This window comes from Apteryx mantelli, chromosome 26 (genome assembly GCF_036417845.1).
Source record: "Apteryx mantelli isolate bAptMan1 chromosome 26, bAptMan1.hap1, whole genome shotgun sequence".
NCBI classification, from domain to species: Eukaryota; Metazoa; Chordata; class Aves; order Apterygiformes; family Apterygidae; genus Apteryx; species Apteryx mantelli.
This window is the reverse complement of record NC_090003.1, coordinates 3668291-3680777: the sequence shown is the minus strand read 5'-3', so window position 1 is coordinate 3680777 and position 12487 is coordinate 3668291. Positions and strand designations below refer to the sequence as shown.

At 43.6% G+C, this 12487-nt stretch overlaps 1 protein-coding gene across 4 annotated transcripts; it reads right to left on the bottom strand.

Annotated features, from left to right (window-relative positions):
• Positions 1 to 7060: 7060 nt before the first annotated feature.
• AURKAIP1 (aurora kinase A interacting protein 1) lies at positions 7061 to 9903 on the bottom strand. Of its 4 annotated transcripts, none has more exons than XM_013956080.2 (4): positions 9872 to 9903; positions 9174 to 9265; positions 8235 to 8683; positions 7061 to 7214 (listed from the first exon to the last, which is right to left on the bottom strand). In XM_013956080.2, the coding sequence occupies exons 2-4, from the start codon at positions 9223 to 9225 to the stop codon at positions 7107 to 7109; spliced, it is 609 nt and encodes a 202-aa protein (XP_013811534.2). In that variant the 5' UTR covers positions 9226 to 9265; positions 9872 to 9903; the 3' UTR covers positions 7061 to 7106. The 4 variants fall into 4 exon arrangements, with proteins under 4 accessions (XP_013811534.2, XP_013811536.2, XP_013811535.2 ...); XM_013956082.2 differs by lacking the exon at positions 9872 to 9903 and adding an exon at positions 9748 to 9765; XM_013956081.2 differs by lacking the exon at positions 9872 to 9903 and adding an exon at positions 9611 to 9738.
• Between the last annotated feature and the right edge of the window lie 2584 nt (positions 9904 to 12487).

Below are 12487 nucleotides of genomic sequence, written 5' to 3'. Positions count from 1 at the left end.
CTTAATAGCAATGAATTTGCAAGCAAATATAGGACTCAAAAATGCTTGCTGCTGCTGAGAAACTCCCAGAGTGCTAAGTCCTCTCCAGACCGAGACATACCAAAGGCAGTGACACTCCCTCAGCACAAGACCTGCCTCAGCTGCATGAAGACCTGTTTATTGAACAAGTGAAAAAGAAAAATCTGTTAGTTATTTTTTTGTTATTTTTTCCCAATTTCTAATATTTCTACTTAAATTTTAGCCAGATTTCCTAAGGAAACAGGTCACATGCAATTATATAATCATCCATCCATCCAAACTGCTTCTTTCTCCCTTCTTCTTGTCATTTTGAAACATAATAGCCAGTTCTGGCTACATTTGAGAGTGGGGGACATGTCTCATAGTTTTACAGTTCTTACAAGTTTTGTGAGAATAAGAAAAGAGCAGAGGAAAGATGCATTAGCGCTCATGCTGTGGGCAAGACTACAAAACCCAGTCTTACTTCAGGGTACTGACACAAGATTGATGTATCAGATGGCCTTAAGATGATTCACAGAACTCCTTGTTTCAGTTTTCTTCCCCTGTCTTAAAGTGAAAGTCAAGAAAGAAAGGAGGCCTCCACAGGAGAGCCAACACACTTTCTTTTTGCCTAAAGCTAACTTAGATGTCTGCATGAGCTGCAGTCATTGAAACTCCTTTCAGTGGGAAGAGCAGAATCCCTTCTTCAAAACCATTTCAGTCCTGCAAATGCAAAGCTCCAGATTAAGTATTGAGTGCTGATATTTTTGGAGAATGATTGACCACACTTCACCTAAGCAAACTCAAACCAGGTTATTTTAAAATTTGAACAGAAATGCCAACAGCAGAACAGCATGAATGGCAAAAAAAAAAAAAAAAAAAAAAGGATGTAATTTTAGTAATCTACAGGTGATGCTTGCAGGATCAGTAAGATCACTCTGGCAAGATTTTCACTTAGTGTAAACAAGTGTGGTTTATTAACTTTGGAAGAAAGGGACTGGGGTTCACACCTGCAAAAGTAGAGTTGACTTCATATTTTGATAAGGACCAGCTCAGAGCTACTGAAGCCAATGTACATACACCTACTTATCCTAGTATCTTTTTGACACTGTTGTTAATATGAAGGTGTGCCTATTAACTCATCAGTGCAAAGGTACACGTTGTTTCTGCTCAGGAATTATTGGGCAATGTTGCTCCTGGGTTTTTAAAAATTCCTATAAAAAGCCAGCTCAGTAACAGCAGAAGCAATGTCCTATAGTTCCCCAAAAGGTGTGTTTTGTACACCAAATGCTCATAAACATTCCCTGACATGGGCCTGACAGCATGTACCCCTTCATCTAAGACAGGTCTTGAGTTTACTAACAGAAGAAAGAACAACAGTGCCCACAGTACAGACACAAAAAGAACCGGGCTTCCAGTGCCAGAGCCATGGTATGCATGGAAATCCTGAGACAGCAAAGGCAGCATCAGCCCTGTGCTCTAGTGAAGAAGCCCAGGTTCCTAGGCACATTACCTATCAGCAGCCAATACAAAAGCATGAAAAATGTCTCCCTTTACATTTGCTGCTACAGCTGTGTACAGCCAGGTTTACTGGGCATCCCACAGCCTGTCCTCAGCACTTCAATACACACATGCCTGCTCCCATGAAATCATAGCTGAAATCACTGCCAACAAACATAATGTAGGCCTCTTTCACTCTGGACTCTTTGAAGGAAGTCCATTAGCCTAACAAGGTTTCATTGTCTGGGTAGTACCAGCATAAACTAAGAGGTAGCAGATTTTTTTCCAGGCCTCCCCATGCTTTAAGATTGAAGAAGGGATACCCAAACCTTTTGCATGTCTCTAACTAGCCTCAATTAAAATCAGTGTTTTCTTCAGTGTAAAGTCCCCAGCCCCATTACAACCTATGCAGATCCTGGTTTGGATCAGCTTCAGATCTGGTCTCAAGAGAGGGAGCTGGAGAAGCTATCATTACAGCCTACTCCATCTCTCCTCCACATGACTGCTCCCTGGGCAGCCAGCAAACTGCCCGTCTGGCTGTGCCAAGGACACTATTAATTGACAGGCTACTCATGAGCTCAGGCTCATTGCCTCCATGGCCTCAGGGCTGCTTTACCAGCTAGCAGACTATTCAACATGCTTTGGGGTAAATTCAAGATTTCCAAAGGAATGGAACATTCTGTATTGATTGCTGGACTTTCCCTTTTCCTAGGGCAGAATCAATCAGAGATGAACAGAAAAAATTTGAAGTGAGCCAAAACTACAGTAGACAACTACCAAGAAGCCTATTTATGTGGAGAACTAGAGTCAATGGCTGCCATACAGAGCTGAAATCTGCCACAGATTCCAGACCACTGGAGGTTCACATACCACTGCCTGAATAGCAGGAACTTGCTTTGCCATCAAAGGTGCCCAGTAGATCATCCACTAATGCTCTAAGTAGACATAACTGCTACAATCAGCTGCAGTTTGTGCAGGAAGAGATGAAGCCAAATTGATGGGTTGCTGCAGTTTATACACACTATAAATCACAGAATCACCGAATGGTTGAGGTTGGAAGGGACCTCTGGAGATCATCTAGTCCAACCTCCACTGCTCAAGCACGTTGCCCAGGATTGTGTCCAGGTGGCTTTTGAATATCTTTTGAATATTTGAATATCTCCAAGGAAGGAGACTCCACAATCTCTCTGAGTAACCTGTTCCAGTGCTCAGTCGCTCTCACAGCGAAGAAGTTTTTCCTCATGTTCAGATGGAATTTCCTGTGTTTCAGTTTGTGCCCGTTGCCTCTCATCCTACCACTAGGCACCACTGAAAAGAGTCTGGCCCCATCTTCTTTACAACCTCCCTTCAGATACTTATACACGTTTCAACCTTTCACCCATTTGGGGTTCAATCTTTGTTACCAAATGGACCAAACCTCTTGGCTTCCTGACCTCATCTGCACTGAAAGAGCATCAACTTCTCAGTGTGGCTGCAACATTTATAAAAACATAATTTAAATAATTTCTCTTCTCTCATCAGGATCACATATCTCAACTGCATTAGCCTTCTTTCTAAAAATCTCCAGTCATTGATAACACCTCTTCAGCTGCACCACTGTGAACCACAAAGAAATTGTATAGGTATGCAATGTACTAGGCGTTGCTCTGGGCTTCTCCCCCACTTTGCTGAGCAACCTATCATGGATTGTGCACAATACTTGAAGAAAAACTGGAGCAAGCAGTCTGATCTTTGCACGTTCTTCTGCATTGTCCCATTTCCCGTATACAAACGGGCCCCATTTCTCAACTGTTGAAATCAATGTAATTTCAGTGCATTCAGAAGGACTACACTGAGTCTGGCTAGATGCAAATCTTACCACACACCATTTGTAAGTTATATTGAATTCACTTGTGTGAAGGGAAGAGCTGTTATTTTATGGCCAGAAGCCCCTGAAAAACTTCAGAGGTCCATACTGATGCAATTGACCAACACATTTTCTAAAGCAAACTCCTAAAAATGCACCCAATTCCTACATTAGTGAGAGCCATCACTATCCAGGTCAAGGAGACAACTAAACTCTCAGGTTTTGCTAACACCTACTATTCACTAGCACTACAAAGAGATGGTACTTCTGCTACAGATTAATCCTATGTCAGATGTCTGATATTGCGTTGTTGGGTTCTGACCTTTCAGAAAGGCAGAAAGCCCGCTAAGTTTATAATATGATGCTTTGGCTGGGAGAAACAAAGTTCAGAATTTTCATCCCTTCTGAAGTCAGCTGAATTCCTATTTTAGACATCATCTCATTTCAGCACAAACCCAATCATTGTGATAAAACTATCTTCTGCTCAGCTAACTGAGCTTGTTGTCCGCATATAAGTGCGCACAATCCAAGAACTAGGGGTGTAAGCATGAGTATAATTGGTTTCACATTCCAGTGTTGAGTGATCTTTCCAGACCCACAGCTGTCAGGCATGGTTTCAAATATAAATCACTGTCTTCACTGGGTATCTCCAGTCTCTGTAATACAGAGCATGAATTCCTCTAGCAGCCTCCTGCTGACTTTCAACCATTTCCTCTCAGAACAGCAGAATAATAGGGAGATGAAGGAGAAATCTACAAGCCTTAAATATTTTTGAGAACAATAAAAATCAAACCTTTCCTATTTACAGTGCCTTTTTTGCTACCACAACTACACATGCACATACATGCGTACATTTATTAAATGTGCAGGTAGACTGATATATGTATATTTTTGGAAGGAACAGCAACTCATAATAAAGCTTTGTGTAAAGAATATTATGTACTAGTGCTCCCCCTGCAGACAAATAGATCCAGTTTTCTTCTATCTCATTCTCCCTAATTAGCAAAGTGAGAAAGAAAAGTAAAAAAGAGTAGAAAATTGCATACTGTGGTCAAGAGTTAAAGAAAGTTTATGTAACACTGTATATTACCTGATTAGTGCCACATAAGATAAAGAGTCTTTGCAGTATCTACCACAGAAAGAAAATATAAATCCTCAGACATGCTTTGAGGTACTTCAGCAAAAAGGATTATATGGCATTTAGATGACTAAGTCTGGTCACTAGAATGTAATTTTATAGTAACTTCCTAGGGCTGGTTTACAAATCCCTTTGTAAATTACACTGTACTTCCAGACTTCCATAGATGGTTGTGTAATTATGTCTAATAGATGTAAAAGTAATGACTACACTTGGCAGATTACCATTTAGAGGACTGGATTACTATTTAGAGAGCAAACCATTTAATAAGATAATTTACATAGCAGAGACTTGCAATTCACCAGAGATACCCTAATATAACAAAATGGTTGTGATATAAGTGAGTTATATATGAGTTCACTTGCAGTGGAACAGAAGAAACAAAGAACAAAGATGCAAGTGATGCCATTAAGCAAAACAAAAGGAAAATAAAGCAGGAATAAACCTCAAAATTGGAATCAACTGCAGCTATCCAAGGTCACTTTTGTTATGCTGAAAATTTGAATGATAGGCCAGTACTTCTCAGATAAAAGCAGAAACCCCAGGACTTTGACTTTTTCTGGTTGGCAAGAACATATAGTAATGCAGAGGTACATCACCATTAAATGAAATAGGGCATGCTACTGCTGTCTTTTGTAAAACCTTTTACTCAATGTAATTATTAAGGCATCCCAACACTTCAGCAGCCAGAAATGCTCTTGAAATGTGCGAACTGATTAGTATTTTTCCCTAGACAGAAGAATGACAAGTTTGGACTAACAGCCTGTAAGAGAAGTAGTAGGAATGAGAGAGCACAACAGCGCTGGGACAAATGTGATCGGGGGAAAGAGACAGGGACCTTACTCCAAAGGTGCTAATTGTCTCAGGTCCCAGCCTTTCATCTATGCATCCTTGTGCAGAGAAGGTGTACTGACAGATTAGAAATACCTAGATGCACTCTGCATATTCAACACACACCTGTCAGCCAGAATCAACATTCCATCTTCTCTTGTTTGGTAAGCTTTTAAGGAACAGGGCTAGAGATCATCTTTATTCAAATCCTGAAAATAGGCTGAAAGAAGGAGTCCTATTGGTCTTGGTTAAAAGCAACTGCACCTTTGGAAAGCATGAAGAGGAAGAAACGTCTTTTTAATTATCTGATCAAAATTACCTACTATTAATATATGGTCTGGAAAAAAAAATATATAAAAATGTGCTAGTTGCATGTTTCTACAGGATTCCAACACAGTTCTCATGCTGCCAACAGTTCTCTGGCTAGATTAATCGATTTTTAAAGCTGGGTGTACCTTTTCTCTAAAATAACTACAGAAAGACCCAGAGAGTTTCTGCAGATGTCGCTAAGGAGTTTCAGGGGCTGTGACTTTACTGCCATCTACCGACAGAGCAGCAGATGTTTTCTGTTTGCACGGATGCCTACAGAAGGATGGACTAAGCTACTACGTCCATCATCCAAAAACGCTTGTTTTATACAGGCTTCTGCTAGCTACATCAGAGAGCAACACGCAGAACCTCAGAAAAGTTCACTTATATTATATGCTAGGAGTCACCTGTCCTTCCTGCAGCTAGACGAAACTGTAGCTTGTAGCAATGAGTTCCACAGCTTTCTTTCCTTTTTTTTCTTCTTTTTCAGTTTAGTCAAGCATTCTGCTCCTAGTAGATAAAAGGAACATACTTTCAGCTTAGCTCCCCTATAGGTTGCACAATGAACCTAAGAAATCTCTTTTTTTCCCCTCTTTTCTCTTAGATGTCAGTCCACCCCACATCTATCTGCTGAGATAAAACAGTAACTAAAGCACACAGAAGGGAAGTTAACTGCCTCAAATAGAAGATCAAAGCAGAACCCAAAACAGAACTCAGATATCAAGTCCACTGTGAGGGTTTAAAATAAATATCCATATTTTTCACAGCTTTCATTTTTCTCTTCTACCATGGAAAAACAACTGATTACAAGAGGGTTGTCTCAGGCAAAAAGCAGTTTTTGCTGTTAGTGAACAGCAAGCTCAAACAAATTTTCTCAGTGCAAACAGAACAGAAAAAATAAATTTGCTTTTTAAGGTTGCTCATACAATGCTTCTAAACCACCTGCACACTGACACTTCAAGCAAGTGAAAATGAAAGCTTTTTTGCAGAAATATTTAATGCAATCCTGATCCAATGCCTATTTCGCTGTAACTTATTAAGTAGCAGGCCTTCTATAGTAAGACTATGAAAGAATGTTGTCATTTTAAACATAACCTTTCAAACTGCTGGTGTTTTATATAGTCACATTAACAATCAGAAGAGTTCTTTCATTTCGCATTTCATCTCCCACAGCCAGTTGTTTTTACCATACACCATTCAGTCTAATCTTAAATAGCAACTTCAAGAATTCAGCTACAGTCTAAAAGATATCTTTGCTCAAAACCACAGTTGGTAGCGACAGCACAAGACTGCACACAGCAGCGCCAAGTCACTGCACAGTGGCTCAAACCATTCTTTTGAGGAGGAAAGGCACATCCATGTCAGGTTTGCCCTCAGAAAACTGCTTACCAAGATGTAAAGTGACCTCCTACTAATCTCATCACATTCAGAAAAAGAAATCTGCTTACTTAAGTATTTATTAAAATTATAGGTCAACATTCATTTTTATCGCTTTGAACTTTTCAAAAATATCTTGGGTGTTTGCCATCCCGCAGGAGGATTTTTCAAACCAGCTCTTTTCCAGATGCGCTCCAAATCTTTCTCAAACTTTATCTGAAACAGGGAAAAAAAAAAAAAGGTAACATAGCTTAGAAGTAATACTCAATCATTCAGTCACTGCCCAAGTAGCCCAAGGAGAAGCTAAGTATAATCTGCATGAAGGAAACAAATGTTTTTATCTAGGCAGTTTGTTCCATCTGTCAAAATACAGTTAGCCTTACTGCAGAAAAAATATCTGAAACACATGAGGAACTTGAGAGTATTGTTTAAGAATCCTGTATTAGGAAAACTGAGAACATAGATAATAAAACCATTAGAAAACTAAGAAGATTCCTCACCATAATGTGTTCAACCCTGCTTCCCACAAATTTGAAGTGAAAGTACATTTAGCCTCTAAATGTAGAGTACATTTAGTACTTAGACATTTAGAGATGTCTAAGTATGGGGAAAAATTATCAGGAAATAAACAAAAAACTACAGCATGGCAGACCTAACAGACTATTGAAAGGCAGTGCTGAATAGTCACTAAAAACATCTATATCAATTTGAAAGAAGGCCCATGTCTCCCCCTACCCCTTCTATTAAGAAATATAAAAGGTTTCTAGATAAAAGAAGAAAATAGGACATTCTCTCTCTGCAGTGGCTCTGTAGAACCACTTGAGGATGCTGACAAGACAGGCAAGAAATTAAGACTAAACCAGCCTCCCAGATATATTGGAAGTTGATGAATTAATGATTTACACACACACACATGAAAAATTATTTTCTATTAGCCACTTATCTTTACAAGTTACTGTTAGGCAAGAAAAATCGTGCACAGCCACTATCACATATATCTGTTTACAATCACAGAAATATTCTAAATTATAATTTCTGAAGATGTTCAGGTCAAACAAATCAGAAAAACAGAAAAAAAATTGTACCAGTAAACACTGGATTCACAAAGGCTCTCAGAGCTGCTGCTGTTTTCCCTTAAATCAATTCTATCCAAAGTTTTCCTCCCATACCTAAAGGAAACAGAGGCCAGTTTGTGAAGCAGGCACACTTATGTCATTGTCTTTAATCCAAGCTTACCTGACGTTTCTTCTTGCGACCTTCCTTTATCCTCCTCCGTACAAATTTTCTTCGCTTTAGCAGCTTTTTGAACTTGTGTCGGTTCATTTTCCTCCTGCGGATCTTCAGGACATTCTTACATTCAAGCCTGTTGCCAAGTGTTCCTTCCCCTTCCTCCACATCAGCTCCCACATCAGATGTTGGACAGTCATATCGCTGGACAGGTTCATAGCCTACTTTTCCAAGAACACTGATGACTTCTGCTTTAGGAAGGGAGTATCTAACTGTCAGCCAGCTTTCTAAGGGGCTGATGGATAGTTTTCTGGGGACCAGCATCTCTTCCAGTTCAGGGTCCAGGACATACCATCGCTGAGGTTGAGTTCCATTCTTATTAGATGGCTGAGTGCTATACTTCACAGATGTAGAACGAGAACAAAGAGTAGAAGAGACTGACCTTGGCAAAAGGTGTCCTTTGAGAAGAAAAAGGTTTCACTTAAGAGGCAGAATTTTCAAACATTATCTTAACATAAGCACCACCCCACTCTAGAACCACCAATTATAGCCAAAATAATCTAAGAAAGGAAGCTGCTTACAAGCAATCATTCTCTCTCCATAAAAACAAGGAAGTCTTTTTTAACTTGATTTTACTTACATTACCATAAGTCTATCTGCTAGAATTATGTTATTCAAAATTTTACTGTATAAGCAGTGTAAGGAAAGTGCAATTTGAAAAGACTGCAAACAGTTATCTGTTGCCAAGGAACCTCCTCATAAGTTTAATGGAAATAAAACAGAGCTACACAATAACAACAGACTAGACCAAAGACTTAATAAGATCCCAAGACAATTGAATCAACAGACAACCTGACCACTCTTGCATTGCTTGCTGGAAAAGGAATTTCTGGGAGCTTAATTATCCCAGAAAAAAACAGAAAAGTAGGCTGCACAATATCCATTTACCTGCAATTCGTGAAGCCTTCACTAACTGGGAAGTCAGCTGTGATACAAACATATTTTTTTCACCTTGTTCACTCTTCCAGATATTGTAGTGACTGTTAAAATAAGCACATTTATTCTATGTGGCAAACATGCTACTTTTGACACTTCAAGAAGAATCCTCTAAATTTAACTCAAAACCCCAAATCGATGGGCTGAGATGCTCTAAACATCCTTCTTGTCTGACCAACACACGCCTGTATTCTGCTGTAGGGGCCTGGCCCACAAGCACTTACAGCCCCGTTGCTGTGTTTCACAGATGATTAATACAGTTTCTGCTGTTTCAAGTTTAAAAACAAGGCAACTTCAGGCCAAAGCCCACTTGCACATTTCTGCCCAGCCCTGTAGTAAGGCACTGTTTCCACAGCAGGAACTGGAATGTCCCAAAAGCCGTCTGCTACCTCAGGTTATCAGGAACAGCAGCACGGCCTAACGGAGGGACATGGCTGACGAGAACCGGCTCACAGCCCCGCGCTGTGATGGCGGGCGGCCGCCCTCTCCCCAGCCCGGCCAGCGGAGCCCCCGCCGCTCCCTGCACCTCGAGGCCCAGTTCACACCGGAGGCGACCGGGGATCCTGACAGCACCCCGCCCCTCGCAGGGCACGAGCACAGGCCCTTCCACCCCAAACCCCGCAGCCCCGCCGGCCTCCGGCGTCACTCACCATCCCTATCCGCCCGCCCACCTCTGCCCCGGAACTTCCGGCTGCCGCCGCTCCCGAGGCTCCGCGCGCCGCCAGCGCAGCGCCGCCAGCCGGCGCCCGTCGGCCCTGCCGCGACGCCGCCGCGGGCCGGGGACGCCGCCGCGGGCCGGGGACGCCGCCGCGGGCCGGGGACGCCGCCGCGGGCCGGGGACGCCGCCGCGGGCCGGGGACGCCGCCGCGGGCCGGGGACGCCGCCGCGGGCCGGGGACGCCGCCGCGGGCCGGGGACGCCGCCGCGGGCCGGGGACGCCGCCGCGGGCCGGGGACGCCGCCGCGGGCCGGGGACGCCGCCGCGGGCCGGGGACGCCGCCGCGGGCCGGGGACGCCACGAGGACCAGCATCACCACCAAGGCCCCGGGCTGCACTGCAGGGGAAGGAGCCCCCTCCATTCAGCAGCCAGCTGAGGAGTTTCCAAACTCATCTGTTAGAATTATTCTTTCCATCGGCTTTAGAGATTTCTACTGATGTACCGCCAAAGCACAGCACAGGGCCTAGAGGTCCTCACAAAGAACAAAAAGCCACCCCAAGTCCTGAAGGACAACTCTTGCTCCCCACAAGCTTACCATGCACCCAGCGTGGCCTTACAGTGCTCTCGGAATCACCACTCAGGGTTACTGGAATGTGGCTCTAGGCCAGCTTCCTCCCTACTTAAGCCATGACTGCCAGTCTTTCCAGGTTGCTATTGCTGCAAGCAAGAAGTCAGATCCAGGCTCTTCCCAGGGGCCCTGCACTATCTGAAGGCTATTTCATCCCCTTGTGCAGATTTACTGGCTTTTTAGATCAACATTTTTAAGTACTGGGAGTCCATGCAAAAAGTACACAAGTTGTGTTAAAATATGTTTATGTAATGCTTCCTAGGAGGATGTTCCTATTGAAGAAAATATTTAGCTTCCCCCTGTAATTAATTCAAGAGGATTATAGTGAAAATCACTGCTGAACACAAGGGCCCAATGTTGTCCTTGAAAGGGAAAACTTCCCCAGCACCAGCTAAAACAGCTTTAGAACAAACACCTAAGCAAGGAAATTTCTATATAGCAACAGGTCATATGTCTCTGCTAGTTTCCTGTACCACAAGTGCACCACACTGTTGTGCAGCCACTAATGGGAAATACATCTGGGACAAGTGTCAGGTCTTGTAACAAGAGGTAAAAGCAAACAGAATGCTAGTTCAGGAGCTCATGCAGAGCAGAAGCGGGGAAAAAAAGCTGTAGGAACCTGTGGCTCTGGAAAGGCAGCATATGAACCAGATTTCAGTCTTGCCTGATTGTTTCTCAGCAGCTGGATTCAGAAACATCCTAAACAGTTACTGTCAGGACACCACTACTTGATCCTGGAGAAACTCGACCTGTTCTGCACTTCTAAAGTGCTTTCTTCCTTCCCTGCCCCCCACAGCTAGCACTGCCTGGCAGCTGCCAGGATGTGCGCTCCCAGCTGGCACCTGTGTTCAGGGCCCCCCTCCACCATTCACCTGGACAGGGCAAGCTCCAGCAGCCCAGCCAGTCCCGAGGAGCAGGGCAGGGCCCCAGCACATGCCGCCAGGGGCACTGCAGAGCAGAGGCGAACTGGCTGCACCACCACACAGGGAGCCCTACCACCCCCCCGCACCCCGGTCACCTGCACCTTCTGGACAAAGGGGGCCCACAAATCCCCGCACCAGCCCCAACCCGATGCCCTGGCTGCAGCCAGTGATGAGCACGGAGCAGCAGCACGGCTAGACCATGCTATGCTACAGTATGCTGGCATGGCACACTGCTCCCAGTGTGGCCCCATGCAGCTCTTAACAGCATAGGGACCCCTTTCCGGGATACTGAGGTTGGCTGCCAATGGGCTTGTTTCTTCCAGTTTCTTTTCACTTTTCCCAAGACACTTGACAAATCAAGGGCTGAAAACTGCTGCTTAATACCTTCTCCACCACTCACAAATCTTGGGCAAAAGAGCACCTCTGAAGGGTAGCCAAGGTAGCCATGCAGTCTGTAGAAACAAGACTGCATAGCACACCTTGTATATGCAGAACTTTCAGCTGAGAAGTCAGCCTCCTATTCCTAAAAAAGGCAGAGGCCCACAGGCTTCACATCATGGTAATCTGGTATTTGGATTCAGGAGGTTGTCTTCTTGACCAGTCTCAAAGCAATTCTGGGATCAGCTTCTGCAGGCAGATGGCAACTGTTGAGCATATACACAATCAATGAAAGAAGGGTCCCTTAGGGGCCCAAAGGGCCTCTGGCATGGACTTACTGCAGGAACAGCATGTATTTCTAGTGCTGTTTGAGTCAGCTGAGTAACAGGACAGAAGGGGTGTAAAATTTTGAAGAAGTTACTAAAACCTGCCACAGCTATCCATAAACTATGAGATAGATTCTACGCTCCTAGCACTCAGCCCAATAAAGCAGAAGAACTACTTGCTTGTAAATTCCCTCAGAGTTATCAAATATATTTGATAATCTTGGACTTTCTGATCAGAGCAAAGCTAGACAGCATTTCCTGTTGCTATGGCAACTGATCACACCACCAGACAGCAAACAGGCACACCTCTACTGAAGTCAGAAGAGGTGCATGTACTCCCAGCTAAGAAACCGGC

Coding starts and splice junctions, on each gene's coding strand:
- AURKAIP1 (XM_013956080.2), bottom strand. CDS start 9,225: ATGTTTGTATCACAGCTGACTTCCCAGTTAGTGAAGGCTTCACGAATT. Junction 8,684..9,173: donor GAAGGCTTCACGAATTGCAG/GTAAATGGATAT, acceptor TTCTTCTCAAAG/GACACCTTTTGCCAAGGTCA. Junction 7,215..8,234: donor GTCGCAAGAAGAAACGTCAG/GTAAGCTTGGAT, acceptor TCCCTGTTTCAG/ATAAAGTTTGAGAAAGATTT.